At 46.7% G+C, this 15,721-nt stretch overlaps 1 protein-coding gene across 6 annotated transcripts in view; it reads left to right on the top strand.

Moving 5' to 3' along the window:
* Positions 1–15,499, top strand: part of LOC115206472 (unconventional myosin-XVIIIa) — a 168,515-nt gene extending 153,016 nt beyond the window's left edge. For all 6 annotated transcript variants that reach the window (XM_029773514.1, XM_029773513.1, XM_029773512.1 and 3 more), the window contains 3 exons: positions 11,398–11,517; positions 12,692–14,275; positions 15,442–15,499. In XM_029773514.1, coding sequence (XP_029629374.1) covers positions 11,398–11,517; positions 12,692–14,267 — 1,696 coding nt within the window. In that variant the 3' untranslated portion in view covers positions 14,268–14,275; positions 15,442–15,499. The remainder of the gene's footprint in view (positions 1–11,397; positions 11,518–12,691; positions 14,276–15,441) is intronic.
* The last annotated feature ends 222 nt before the right edge of the window (positions 15,500–15,721 follow it).

The following is a 15,721-nucleotide window of genomic DNA, read 5'->3' as shown; positions in this document are numbered from 1 at the left end:
ACTGAGGGTAACATATAATATCTAACTGGCGTAGTAAGCATCCATCGCTGGGTAAGTGTCATGTGGTGTCCACCAGGGCTCGGTTCTTGGACCCCTACCTTTCCAGTGAGAACCCTACTCCCTTTCTCTCATTGTGTTTGCTGTCCCAGCGTGTCCTCCGGGGGTTCTGTTGGACACCGCTGTGCCTTGTTTGAACAGCGTTCTTTGCCCAGCGGCTGCACGCCCGCTCTCAGGGCCTACTGAATATTTCAGAGCCTTGCTCTGGGGTGGATGTGAGATATGACTGTCTGCCTCTGACGACGGAAAGACGAATGGTGTGTTCATCATTAATCTTTTACACTCACTATATAATGCAGAACCCTCAAATGTCTTACAAAAAGCTCTCTGCTCGTCTGGCAAGTGGCTCACATGCAGTGTTAACCTTTGGGTCTGGGCCATTCCAGTCCCATGTCCATGTGCCCTTACTGCTGTTTCTGCTGTTCAACCCTTGTTAAGCAGTATTGTAAAGTGCTGCTTTTTGTTAAAGCAGAATGGGTTCTGAATGTTAAAGGTAGACTCAGCGATATGACGTCGATGCAGAAAGTAAACAGCATAGTGGGTCATTTTCCGCAACAACTAAGAGCATTGAAGCGTGAGGCTAAACTTCTCCGCTGTTTTGGTCCTGTGGATGCCACACTGTGAAGAGCATGAAGCAAACCCATGCACATGCACAGCTACTGTATGTGACTGTCTGAAAGTGAAGTCTTGCATCTCGCTCATCTCAATATCTGTGGGGCTGCTCGTGGCAATGTCATTTAGCTGAGTCTACCTTTAATGATGGGCTTGTACAACACTGGTGCATTACAGCAGAGAATACGGTGTTGGGAAGTTCATGTTTTTTAGGGAGTAATTGGATGAGAGACCCCAGCTGTTCTTGCCAGGGTTTTTGTTATTGAATGCTAATAATGTTCTTTATGTTGTTCAGTACAAGGCAGTAATGGCAATAATATGTCAATAATAGCTACTGATTTGATAACAATGTTTTGTTGGATGGGCATGTATATAATACATAGGAATAATTGACAATTGACTGGCAGAAAGTTGAAAAACAAAAAAAGTTGCACGCCTAGAATTACATGCAGGTACGCTTTCAGAATATTGCCACAACAAAAGAGTCCCAAAAGGATTGTGCATTCAAAAGGCATCAGCTATCTTTACAGAGAACAAGGACTTTAACAACCGATGGTGCGCCATCCTAAACAAATGTTTAAGGCCGAATTGGATACTATAATCGTCTCCATCAAGGACATACTGTACCCTCCGCTGGAGAGTTCGACACCAGACACAACTGCACACTCAAAGAGACGATCAAAGCACTCCAAGAGGACCTTAAAGCAGCCAAGATCCACAAATACCAAAGGGATACGCAGTCAACGCAGTCAACGCAGTCTACTACTGGCTGAACCCCAACCTGTGCCCGAATACCCAATAAAATCTTAGTGTCACATGAGTTGACGCTGGAGAGACGAAGCAGGTGCGGGGAGTAAAACATTTAATAAATAACGGACATGGAACGAGACAGGAACAGCGTCAGCAAACTAATACTGAAGACAAAAACAATACAATGCAGCAGCGGGGAACAGAGCTGGGGAACTGACAAATATAGGGGAGGAAATAAACAGGTGATAAGTGAGTCCAGGTGAGTCCAATAACGCTGATGCGTGTGACGAGGGAAGGCAGGTGTGCGTGATGGATGGCAAGAGTGCGTGATGCAGGGCAACCTGGCGCCCGCAAGCGCCAGGGGGAGGGAGGAGGGGGAGCAGACGTGACATTTAGGACTTACAAGAAGAAGGTCATGTTTTGTGGCTCCTCTACTGATTACAAATGCTCAAGTGAAGAGGAAACATCAGCTGTTACTGCACATGGCCCCTCCCCCTCTGGCTCACAGTCCTCTTTTTTTAGGGGGACGCCATGGATCCATACAGAAAACCGTCTGGAGACCTTACCGACAACAGGACATGACAACATTCTCCACAACCAGACCACGTTGTAAGAGGTGCGTAACTGGTGGCAGGGAAGTCAGACGCAGGAGAGCAGAACTAGGTAATAGCCGGAGCAGTTTAATTGCAAAACCACCGGCATAAAGAATAACAAATATGGGTACAAAACCCCTCGCGCACCAGTAAACATGTGCACAAGAACTTACAACAAACAATTCCACACAAAGACATGGGGGGGAACAGAGGGTTAAATACACAACACTTAATGAGGGAAATGAGAACCAGGTGTGTAGGAAAACAAGACAAAACAAATGGAAAATGAGAAGTGGATCGACGATGGCTAGAAGACCGGCGACGCCGAACGCCGCCCGAACAAGGAGAGGAACCGACTTCGGTGGAAGTCGTGACACACAGACATCACTACCAACAGCAACAACAACCACAACGCCACGAGCGCATGGACCAGCCACCGCGCCCCTTTACCCGGAGCCAGCAACGCAACAAATCCAAGTGGTGAATCTATCAAGTAAGAGTTTAACTGCACCACAAATCTCTGTATTATGGGCCTCCCGAGTGGCGCAGCGGTCTAAGGCACTGCATTGCATTGTCACTACAGACCCTGGTTCGATCCCAGGCTGTGTCACAGCTGGCCGTGACCGGGAGACCCATGAGGCAGAGCACAATTGGCCCAGCGTTGCCCAGGTTAGGGGAGGGTTTGGCCGGGACTTTCTTGTCTCATCGAAATCTAGCGACTTCTTCTGGCGGGCCGGGGGCCTGCAAGCTGACCATGGTCGCCAGCTGGACAGTGTTTCCTCCGACACATTGGTGCGGCTGGCTACCGGGTTAAGCGAGCAGTGTGTCAAGAAGCAGTGCAGCTTGGCAGGGTCGTGTTTCGGAGGACGCAAGGCTCTCAACCTTTGCCTCTCCCGAGTCCATAGGGGAGTTGCAGCGATGGGACAAGACTGTAACTACCAATTGGATATCATGAAAAAGGGGTTAAAAAAATTACAATTAAAAAAGATCTCTGTATTGTCTAAAGGATTATCTTTTGTACCCACTAGCACATATGCCTTCAATATGCAGGTGGATCTCTACAAATTCATACGTACATTGCGACTGAAACAGTTTTTTTTTTAGATTGCAACCCCTCTTTTCCAATGTGTTCAGACCTCCATCTACGTTCATCCCACATGGGCCAGCTGTGGACACGTACTACAGACTGGTGCGTAAAGACATAGCCAAACTAGAGACCTCTATTCCCTATGTCAGGAACAACTTTACCCACAAGCCCTTAATAATCTCCAGATAATTAAGAATGATCTCCAGAATGAAAACTCTATAGTTACAATGCATTCGAAAAGTATTCAGACCGCTTGACTTTTTCCACATTTTGTTACGTTACAGCCTTATTCTAAAATGGATTAAATAAAAAAAATCCTCATGACTCTACACACAATACCCGATAATGACAAAGCAAAAACAGGTTTTTAGACACTTATTTACCTAAGTAAATCGCCAGACCCACTGGCTCTAGGTCATCTACAAGTCTATGCTAGGTAAAGCTCCGCCTTATCTCAGCTCACTGGTCACGATAACAACACCCACCCGTAGCACGCGCTCCAGCAGGTATATCTCACTGGTCATCCCCAAAGCCAACACCTCTTTTGGCCGCCTTTCCTTCCAGTTTTCTGCTGCCAGTGACTGGAACGAATTGCAAAAATCGCTGAAGCTGGAGACTTACATTTCCCTCACTAACTTTAAACATCAGCTATCTGAGGAGCTAACTGATCGCTGCAGCTGTACATAGTCCATCTGTAAATAGTCCACCCAATCTACCTACCTCATCCCCATATTGTTTTTATTTACTTTGCTGCTCTTTTGCACACCAGTATCACTACTTACACACCTTCATCTGCTCATCATCATCTGCTCATCTATCACTCCAGTGTTAATCTGCTAAATTGTAATTACTTTGCTACTATGGCCTATTTATTGCCATACCTCCTCATGCCATTTGCACACACTGTATATAGACTTTCTTTTTTTTCCTATTGTGTTATTGACTGTACGCTTGTTTATTCCATGTAACTCTGTGTTGTTGTTTCTCTCGCACTGCTTTGCTTTATCTTGGCCAGGTCGCAGTTGTTCTCAACTAGCTTACCTGGTTAAATAAAGGTGAGAATTCTTTTTTTTTAAATAAGTATTCAGACCCTTTGCTGAGACTCGAAATTGAGCTCAAGTGCACCCTGTTTCCATTGATCAACCTTGAGATGTTTCTACAACTTGATTGCAGTCCATCTGTGTAAATTCAATTGATTGGACATGATTTGGAAAGGCACACACCTGTCTATATAAGGTCCCACAGTTGACAGTGCATGTCAGAGCAAAAACCAAGCCAAGAGGTCGAAGGAATTGTCCATAGAGTGCCGAGACTATTGAGGCACAGATCTGGGGAAGGGTACCAACATTTTTTTTCAACATTGAAGGTCCCCAAGAACACAGTGGCCTCCATCATTCTTAAATGGAAGAAGTTTGGAACCATCAAGACTCTTCCTAGAGCTGGCCGCCTGGCCACACTGAGCAATCGGAGGAGAAGGGCCTTGGTCATTGATGTGACCAAGAACCCGATGGTCATTCTGACAGAGCTCCAGATTTCCTCTGTGGGGATGGGTGAACCTTCCAGAAGGACAATCATCTCTGCAGCACTCCACCAATCAGGCCTTTATGGTAGAGTGTCCAGACGGAAGCCAGTCCTCAGTAAAAGGCATAGCCCACTTGGAGTTTGCAAAAGGCACCTAAAGGACTCTCAGACCATGAGAAACAAGATTCTCTGGTCGGATTAAACTCTTTGGCCTGAATGCGAAGCTTCGCGTCTGAAGAAAACCTGGCACTATCCCTACAGTGAAGCATGGTGGTGGCAGCATCATGCTGTGGGGATGTTTTTCAGCGGCAGGGACTGGGAGTCTAGTAAGAATCGAGGGAAAGATGAACAGAGCAAAGTACAGAGAATATCCTTGCTGAAAACCTGCTCCAGAGCACTCAGGACCTCGGACTGGGGTGAAGGTTCACCTTCCAACAGGACAACGACCCTAAGCACACAGCCAAGACAACGCAGGAGTGACTGCGGAACAAGTCTCTGAATGTCCTTGAATGGCCCAGCCAGAGCCTGGACTTGAACCCGATCGAACATCTCTGGAGAGACCTGAAAATAGCTGTCCAGCAACACTACCCATCCAACCTGACAGAGCTTGAGAGGACCTGCAGAGAAGAATGGAAGAAACTCCCCAAATACAGGTGTGCCAAGTTTGTAGCGTCATACCCAAGAAGACTTGAGGCTGTAATCGCTACCAAAGGTGCTTCAACAGAGTACTGAGTAAAGGGTCTGAATACTTATGTAAATGTGATATTTAACTTTTTATTTGTAATACATTTGCAGAAATGTCTAAACCTGTTTTTGCTTTGTCATTATGGGGTATTGTGTGTAGATTGATGAGGGGAAACAACAATTTAATCAATTTTAGAATAAAGATGTAACGTAACAAAATGTGGAAGAAGTCAAGGGGTCTGAATACTTTCTGAATGCACTGTATGCCTTCCCATCCATGGCTGCGCCCCTGCCCAGTCAAGTGAAATCCATAGATTAATACCTAATGAATTTATTTAAATTGACAAATTTCCTTCTATGAACTGTAACTCAGTAAAATCTGAGCAATTGTTATATGTTGCATTTATATTTTGTTCATTATAAATGAACAATGTCAGGATGAAAGAAAAACAAAAACAAGCTGCGTCACAATCTCCCTTTTTAATCTGGTATTGGAGATCACAGCAATAGCATATGTGTCTTAATAGGTTTTGAACAGATGCGTATTGGATAGCATAGCGCCAACAGAGATGGTCGCCTCGCTTCAAGTTCTTAGGAACTATACATGATTTAGTTTTTTCATGTATTATTTCTTACATTGTTACCCCAGGAAATCTTAAGTCTTATTACATACAGCCGGGAAGAACTATTGGATATAAGATCAACGTCAACTTACCAACATTAAGACCAGGAATACGACTTTCCCTAAGCGGATCCTCTGTTCGGACCACCACCCAGGACAATGGAGCTAATTCCAGTAGGCGATCCAAAACAACGACGCCACAGAAGGGGCAGACAAAGCGGCCACCTGGCCAGGCTCCATAGATATGCACATCGCACACCGCTCCTGAGTATACTACTAGCCAATGTCCTGTCTCTTGACAACAAGGTAGATGAAATTCAAGCAAGGGTTGCCTTCCAGAGAGACATCAGAGATTGTAACATTCTCTTTTTCACGGAAACATGGCTCTCTCTGGATATGTTGTCGGAATCGGTTCAGCCACCGGGCTTCTCTATGCATCACGCCGACAGAGGTAAACACCTCTGGGGGAAAAGGAAGAGCGGCGGTGTATGCTTTATGATTAACGACTCATGGTGTAATCATAACAACATACAGGAATTCAAGTCCTTCTGATCTAGAATTCCTTACAATCAATTGCCGGCCATTTTACCTACCAAGAAAATTCTTGTCACTTATAGTCACAGCTGTGTACATTCCCCTTCAAACAGACACCAAGACGGCCATCAAGGAACTTCACTGGACTATATGCAAACTGGAAACCATACATCCTGAGGCAGCATTTATTGTAGCTGGGGATTTTACCTAAGCAAATTTGAGAACAAGTCTACCTAAATTCTTCCAGTTATTGATTGCGCTACCCGCATGCGCAATACCCTCGACCACTGCTAATCTGACTTCCGCGAAGAAATACAAAGCCCTCCCTTTGGCAGATCTGACCACAACGCCATCTTGCTCCTTCCGTCTTATAGGCAGAAACTCAAACAGGATGTACCAGTGACGAGAACCATTCAACGCTGGTCCGACCAATCAGAAGCCACACTTCAAGATTGTTTTGATCACGCGGACTGGAATATGTTCCGGTCAGTCTCAGAAAACAACATCGACCTATACGCTGACTCGATGAGTGTGTTTTATAAAGAAGTGCATTGAAGATGTTGTACCCACTGTGACTATTAAAACCTACCCTAACCAGAAACCCTGGCTAGGTGGCGGCATCCACGCAAAATTGAAAGCGCGATCCACCGCATTTAACCATGGAAAGAGGTCTGGGAATATGTCTGAATATAAACAGACTAGCTATTTCCTCCGCAAGGAAATCAAACAAGCGAAATGCCAGTACAGGGACAAGGTGGAGTCGCAATTCAACAGCTCAGACACAAGAGGTATGTGACAGGGTCTACAGGAAATCACGGACTACAAAAAGAAATCCAGCCACGGCACAGACACCGACGTCACGCTCCCAGACAAATTAAACACCTTCTTTGCCCGCTTTTGAGGATAATACAGCGCCACCGTCGAGGCCCACTAACGAGGACTGCGCCCCCCCCCCCCCCCCGCCCTTCTCTGTGGCTGACGTGAGTAAAACATTTAAACGTGTTAACCCTCGCAAGGCTGCTGGCCCAGATGGCATCCCTAGCTGCGTCCTCAAAGCATGCGCAGACCAGCTGGCTGGTGTGTTTACGGACATATTCAATCGCTCCCTATTCCAGTCTGTTGTCACCACATGAAGTGCTTTGAGAGACTAGTCAAGGATCATATCACCTCCACATTACTGGCCACCCTAGACCCACTTCAGTTTGCATACCGCCCCAACAGGTCCACAGACGATGCAATCGCCATCACACTGCACACTCCCCTATCCCATCTGTACAAAAGGAATACCTATGTAAGAATGCTGTTCATTGGCTCCAGCTCAGCATTCAACACCATAGTACCCTCCAAGCTCATCATCAAGCTGGAGGCCCTGGATCTCAACCCCGCCCTGTGCAATTGGGACCTGGACTTTCTTACGGGCCGCCCCCAGATGGTGAAGGTAGGAAACAACATCTCCACTTCGCTGACCCTCAACACTGGGGCCCCACAAGGGTGGGTGCTCAGCCCCCTCCTGTACTCCCTGTTCACCCACGACTGCGTGGCCATGCACGCCTCCAACTCAATCATCAAGTTTGCAGATGACACAATTGTAGTGGGCTTGATTACCAACAATGACGAGACAGCCTACAGGGAGAAGGTGAGGGCACTCGGAGTGTGGTGTCAGGAAAACAACCTCTCACTCAACGTCAACAAAACAAAGGAGATGATCATGGACTTCAGGAAACAGCAGAGGGAGCACCCCCCTATCCACATCAATGGGACAGCAGTGGAGAAGGTGGAAAGTTTTAAGTTCCTCGGCGTACACATCACAGACAAACTGAAATAGTCCACTCACACAGACAGTGTGGTGAAGAAGGCGCAACAGCGCCTCTTCAACCTTAGGAGGCTGAAAAAATGTGGCTTGTCACCCAAAACCCTGACAAACTTTTACAGATGCACAATCGAGAGTATCCTGTCGGGCTGTATCACAGCCTGGTACGGCAACTGCTCCGCCCTCAACCGCAAGGCTCTCCAGAGGGTGGTGTGATCTGCACAACGTATCACCGGGGGGCAAACTACCTGCTCTCCATGACACCTACACCACCCAATGTCACAGGAAGGCTAAAACGATCATCAAGGACAACAACCACCTGAGCCACTGCCTTTTCACACCGCTTCCATCCAGAAGGCGAGGTCAGTACAGGTACATCAAAGTTGGGACCGAGAGACTGAAAAACAGCTTCTATCTCAAGGCCATCAGACTGCTAAATTGCAATCACTAACTCAGAGAGGCTGCTGCCTACATTGAGACCCAATCACTGGCCACTTTAATAAATGGATGACTAGTCACTTTATGCAATGCACTCCAAATAATGCCACTTTAATAATGTTTACATATCTTACATTACTCTAATCACATGAATATACTGTATTTTATACCATCTATTGCACCTTCGCCATCGCTCATCCATATACTTACATGTACATATTCTCATTCACCCCTTTAGATTTGTGTGTATTAGGTAGATGTTAGGGGAATTGTTAGATTACTTGTTAGATATTACTGTTAGATATTATTGTTAGATATTACTGCACTGTCGGAACTAGACACACAAGCATTTCGCTACACTCGCATTAACATCTGCTAACCATGTGTATGTGACAAATAAAATTTGATTTGATGCCTGGCTGGCTGTGTTGAACCCCCATAGGGAGCTGCTGTCTAGGCTGAGCTGCTTAATAAAAGCCCAAATGTTCTTAACATCAACACAGACGCTTGTAAGACTCAGGGACATCAAGGAGGAGCAGGGCGGAGGGAGCAGAAGAGGATCTATAGGAGCTAATGATGAATGTAATAGTGTGTAACAGAGATGTACAACCAATGGAGGCAGATTGTCACAGACAATTAATGTCTCCCTCCACACTCTGTGTTTGTTTGCCTCCCCTGGGCTCTCGGCACGGCTTAACTAATGGTATGGCGGTCAAGGATATAAATCGTGTGTGACACCATGTGTGAAGCGCTCGATTACAAAGGGCCAGTCGTCCCGTCGGTTTTGTTTTGGCCCCGGCCCGGGAAGGCCTCTGTGATCTGAATGCATCACCTCCATTTACCCACTGGCTCCTCCTTGGACAAAATGCACAAGGGGAAAGAGAAGCACATCCTTCAAGTCGTGGACAGGTCTTCTTCACCCCCCAAAAACATTTGAATCTCAACAGGATTATTCTTGTATAAATGAATAAAAAATTAGTGCTTAAGGAAATTCTCTCCTTGAATTAATGCATTTTTGACTATTTTGTACGGAGGGTTTTGACATTGATTTTGTATAATGACAGCTAATGTAATTTTGCCCTGGTGATGTAATCAGGGTCAAGAGAAAAAAATACCAGCCTTCCTCAAAAAAGATTCTTAAAAAACAATTTAGGTTTTCCTTTTTTTCTTTCTTCAAAGCAACATCAGTGCTCTTAGTATTCCTGGGGCGGCTATAGTTCTTCAAAGCAGTATGTTGCCAGATAAGTGAACGGATAAAAGACAAATCTTAAGAGGCTGGGGAGGTGTTGACTCGCAAAGCCCAACAAAGACACAAATCCAAGAGATTTTTATATATATATATTTTTTTAATTATCTCTGAGGAGATGAGATGAGTTAACAGCCATGGAATTGTCTGCACCGGTTAGCTAACTTTAGCTTGTTTTTTCCCAGGTCTCCTTCATTCTTTCTTTGCCCCCATATTGACAAGGCCTCTGTGCCAAAGCCAGCCGCTCACTCTGTTGCAATAACAATTCTCACTGAAGGCCCCCACATTGTCTAATAGGCCAGGCATGGCCTGCAAAGTTAATTACAGCTTCCCTCCTAGAGAAATGCTTTTATCTCGACTCCCAACCTTCTCCTTCCCTTCTAAACACTGCCATCTTAGTGCCTAGTATTTGAAGTTATTGTGCAGTTTAAAACAGAGCGGCCTAGTTATGCCCATTCTGCGATCAGGTGATGCTTTTGCATCTCTGCCTCTTAACGATTTCAATTGTAGCTACTGTATGTGCTGGTGGGTCTGTATGTGCTGGTGGGTATAAGTGCTGAAAAAGCTATTTTCTCTCTCTACTCCACAGCAAGATAAGAGGTTTTTAAAAGCAGATGTGGAGATTTTAAGATTTTGAACCACCCCCCAATCGATGTCTCAGTTTTATTATTAAGCTGTAACAGCTTCATTTCGCAGCACCACATGAGCATTGGGCTCTGACGGCACTTAATGAGTGTCATGCTCTTTTCAACCGTGTCAAATTTCTGACAACCCTCCATTTCTCCTCACGCTTCGCAGTAGGCTGTCGACGCCATAATGATAATTTAGAGAGAAAACAGCTCAGCACCCAAGCTGTGCACCAAATCATTTTGTCAAGAGCTCAACCGCAACTTTGGGGGGCTGTGGAGGGAATAGATAAGTGGGTGAGATCAAAGTGAAAATCCCTACATTTTGTGCCCAGTCTCTTCACTTTTCACTTTATCCCATTCCTGGTCTCTCTCCTTGTGCTCCACCTTAACTTGAGTGGCTTTGGATCAGAGTGAATGGAATTGAGTCCTCTTTGGGGGACAAACTGTGCCCCCTTGCTAGCTAGCCACAGTGATAACACTCCTAACAGTGACAACAAGTGCGGCTGTGTGTGTGTTTCCTAGTGCTCCTGTGATCTAGTGCATGTGGTTTTTTATTGTCTTCTCTCCTAATTCAATTATGTGGTCCTCCTTGGATGCCTCACTAACTTCCAAAACTACAGAATCCCTCTCTCCCCCTCTCCTTAACTTCACTCCATCCCTCTCTCACCCCTCCCTCATCTCCTCTCCATCTTCCTCTTTATACCCTTTCTCCATCACTCTCTTTCAGCTCTTCCCCACCTCTCTTTTTCTCTACTCCTCTCTTCTCCCACCCTCTCCTCCCACTGATGTTGTTTTGTCCCTCCCCTCCACACAGTGAGGGAGACTCATCTGACTCGGAGATTGAAGACTGTGTGGACGGGGTCAAGTCCTGGCTGTCCAAAAACAAGGGATCTACCAAGAACCTCTCAGATGATGGCAGCCTCAAGAGCTCCAGGTCAGTATGGCACATCTTCACCACTAAGGTCCTGTCTTCACCACTAAGGTCCTGTCTTCACCACTAAGGTCCTGTCTTCACCACTAAGGTCCTGTCTTCACCACTGCTAAACACACACGCACATTTCCCCTGCTTACAAAGCAGCCCAAACTGGTTTTAGTGTCCAGTCCCCCCCTATCAGGATGTTGACGTCGTCCAGCCTAGCACTTAGCCAATGCAGATAAAACAATTAGACTGGAACACTTAGCTAGACATAGGGAGGTGTTATTATTATTACTGGTGTTTCCTCTAGCCTCTTTGTCTTTTATTGTCACTGCCTTGATGACAGCCGCCTCCCTGGCAGTTTTATCGACATGCCCGGTGGCCAGCTGGCATGCATACCTACACCCCTCCTCTCTCCCCCGTCCTCTCCCTCTCTCCTGTTCTCCCCTCTCCCTGAGATTAATTGATGTGTCTGACAGCTTCGATTGCCCTAGATTTGTCTCCTTACCAGAAGATTTAACTGTCCCACACCCCCACTTCAGCTGCTCACAACTTTGAAATACTTTTAAGAGTTTTTAAATCTCTCTTAACTGTGTGTCCCCACAGACATCATCCCTTCCTTCAGGAGAGCTCAGTTCCTTGATCTCAGTTCTGTGTGTTGGTTAAGACGGAAACACACACATGAGAAGTGTGTCCAGCTCTCTTGCTGAATCACTCAACATATTTAACCACAATGAGATGCTTGACGAGAATTCTGTTTAACATTTACACACATGAAATTCAAATGAATACCCCCCTACTAAACTAGTTCAAAACAGAGACTTTGATTTTGCACAAAGGAATTGATTAGAACAAGACAACACATTTTGTTTGAGGGTATTTCTCGAGTCAGTACATATCTTAAATTTGTATCTTGTGCATCTGTTTTTTTTTCTGTGTTGAAGTTGTGAATCCAAACAGACATTCTCTACCCCACATTAATTTGAATCATTGTTCTATCTACTTGTCTTTACTTTCTTCCTGCTAAGTTCAATCTATGCTCATCTTATTCCTGTTTTAAGTATCATTCATCTCTCCTTTTTAAGTTTGTAATTCATCTATCATTCTTTCTCTCTTCCTCCTCTTCCATCTACTTCAAAATTTTTCTGTCCTGCCACCCCTCCCTCCCTCCCTCCCTCCCTCCTCTTTCTAGATTTGCCGTAAACGTAGACGCAAAGGAAGGGAAAGAGTGGAAAGAGGGTAAGGAATGGAAAGAGTTTAACAAAGAGGGCAAAGAGAAAGAGGTAGATTCGAGAAGGCCGGTGTCTGTGATGAGTTCCCTGAGCTACAGGAAGCACTCCAACATCAATGACTCCATCGGAGGTAAAGGGGACGACAGCTCCCTCAAGAAGGAACAGGACTCCCAGGAGTCTATCACCACCTTCCATAAGGGCAAGCCCAAATGCTCCTCACCCCAGGGTGACTCCAGCTCCAGCTCCTGGAGGAAGTCCCAGACTGGGAACGATGATGACCGTGGCTCGGTTATCTCCCAGGCCTACACTGAAGCCACCAGCAGGGCTAGGAAGGGCATGGACAGCCGCTGGGGAGACTTCGACAAAGAGTCCACCGTGTCCTCCATGGCCCCCAGCCGGGCCTGCGTTGCCACCACGCGCTTTGGCCTGAGCCCAGAGGACGACACCAAGTCGACCATCAGCCTGGGTATGTCCAGTCCCCTGAGCCGCCGCAGCACCTCTGCACACCGTACGGACGAGTCATATGGAAGAAGTGGTCGCTGCCCAAGCAGCCCCTCTGTTAGTCGTCGTTCTGGGGGCAGGAGCCCTGGCAGCGTAAGCCGTGCTGACTCACGCATATCTGACTTCCGCAGCTGCCGCCTCAGCGAGTTTGATGACATGGAGGATGGGCACAGCGTGGCCTTCACTGAGCGCTCCTCGGCCTACAGCCCCCACTCCTCCACGGGACGCAGCCTGTCCATGCCCCCGCCACCCGCCCGCTCCTACAGAGATGATGACGAGCTCCCTGACACCTCAGACGTCAAGCCGGCCACCGTCGGCCACCGCAACTACCTGGACCCCGACCTGGAGAAGGCCATCAACGAGGTGCTCAACTTCAAACCCATCAAATTCAAACGCACCAGCCTGGAAGACTCAGAGGCCGAGGCAGGGAGGAAAGAGGACGACACAGAGGACGACAGGAAGAGTGTGGTTAGCGTCAGGGGGAGAGGCGACAGGAAGAGTGTGCTTAGCGTCAGGGGGAGAGGCGACAGGGAGGACGACAGCAGGCGCAGCACCAGCAGTCTGAGACGCTCAGCGTCGGCCGTGGATTGTAGGAGGTCCTCCAGCAGTATGAGCAGCCGCAGCCACAGCGGAAAGAAGAACAAAGGCAAGAAGAAGAAAAGGAGCCACAGCTCCGAGTCAGGCAGCTCCGATGAAGACCGCAGCAGCAAGGACAGCTCCAAGAACAAAGGCAAGAAGTCCAAAAAGACATCCAAAAAGACGTCCAAAAAGGAGTCCTCTTCTTCATCCTCATCCTTGGATTCAGAGTCTGACTCAGAGTCTGGCTCCAGTTCTGGTGCTTCTACCATCTCCTACCAAAGCACCAACAGTGTGAAGAGAGCCCCTGGCCGCCAGGCCTCTAGCCCAGAGGGGGAGAGGGAGGCGGGGACACCTGCTGAGGGGCAGCCCCCTCCTAACAAGAAGGAGGAGAAGAATAGGAAGAAGAAAGTGGACAACCTGATGATGAAGTATCTGTACAGACCGGACAGTGACTGAGGCTGGCAGTAGGTGATGCCTGTTGCCTGGTGTGGAGTGTAGGAGTGTGTCCACTGCATGGTGTGGTGGTCTAACCACAGAGAGAGGTTGCTCAGTCAATCCTCTCCTCCTGAGTACAATATAATATACCCTAAATATCCAGTCACCTTTTGAAAGCCTAATATCCACATCAGTTGTGTTATGAATGATGCATCACTTTGACTTACTTGACCTATTCCTGTTAGGGCTTCAACAGTGCATCATCATTACTGTAGAGATGTACAATTTCACTTGGCTCGTCTCAAGACATTTTTGTTTTCTATTTACACTCTCAATTCCTAAATACTAATTGAGGTCCTTAATTCACGAGAGCTCATCAGAAAGCAATTTGAATTTGCATCTTTTCAATGGCAATCATTGTGACATTGCTTGGCACTGCCGTAATTCAGAGAGGGGGGAGAGATAAGTGTGTTGTGGATGCATTACAATGCCGATTAGCCTAGCAGCAGGGGCTTAGATCAGAGGAAAAGACAAAGCTGACGTGGGTGTAGCCGTAGTGCTGCTGGCTAGTTCTCCACCCAAACGTCAGCCTGAGTTATGGCCCCGGAAATAAGAAAATACCAGGAGTCGTCAATTAAGATGGCCACCATAGATTTCCCCTGCAGCCCCATTAACTCTGGCCGTAATTAGACCCACTGCATTGATTTACACAAGCAGCAAGTTCTTTTTAGATGCCCGATTGACAGTAATTAACACTAGGTTTGCATTATTTAAGCGGGCCTGAATGTTAAATCCCGTTCAGACTAGCAGTAGCGGTAGGCTGCAGGAAGACTATCTAATGACAGAGAAGCCAGCCAGTGCACTGTAGGTGTGCCATTCTTCTGTTTTTGGAGAGGAAGCCACAGCGCATAGCAGATTCATTCAACCACAAACCAGAACCAGAATCCATCACATTCTCTCTGTGTAATAAGTTCGTTTTTTTGTAACAAAAAAAAATGGTATACAAATGGGCTAGTTTTATGACTAAAGCTACGGTAGTATGCATCCGTGCATGTGTTTGTGTACACTTATAATGTCTAACATTACATAAAGGATAAGAACATTGGATCAATGTTTGGTAATGATCGTACCCCACTGTGTCCCAACTATCCTCAGGAGTTGTCTTTTGATCCTTTTTCTTTCTCTCTCCTTCCAGTCCTCCTAGCCGAAGACGTTTCTGCTTGGACAAATCTGACGAAGAAGAGGAGGAAGAACAAAAAGAAGGTGGTGCGTCTCGAGGGTCCTACCGCTCCAGATATACACGTGGCAGCTACCTGAACAACAGTGACAGTGAAGACAAGCCCTCTGAGACAACGTAGTTAACACACACCAGCCAACACACGCTGCATGTTGAGAGGGTGGTGCACGATTGGACTCACTGTGCTGTTATCACACACGTTCACACACTCACAACCACTCTGTTCTTCTAACCCTGC

The sequence above is a fragment of the Salmo trutta genome, chromosome 13, assembly GCF_901001165.1.
Source record: "Salmo trutta chromosome 13, fSalTru1.1, whole genome shotgun sequence".
Lineage (NCBI taxonomy): Eukaryota > Metazoa > Chordata > Actinopteri > Salmoniformes > Salmonidae > Salmo > Salmo trutta.
Note: the sequence above shows the minus strand (reverse complement) of the source record. Positions and strands in the feature narration are given on the sequence as shown.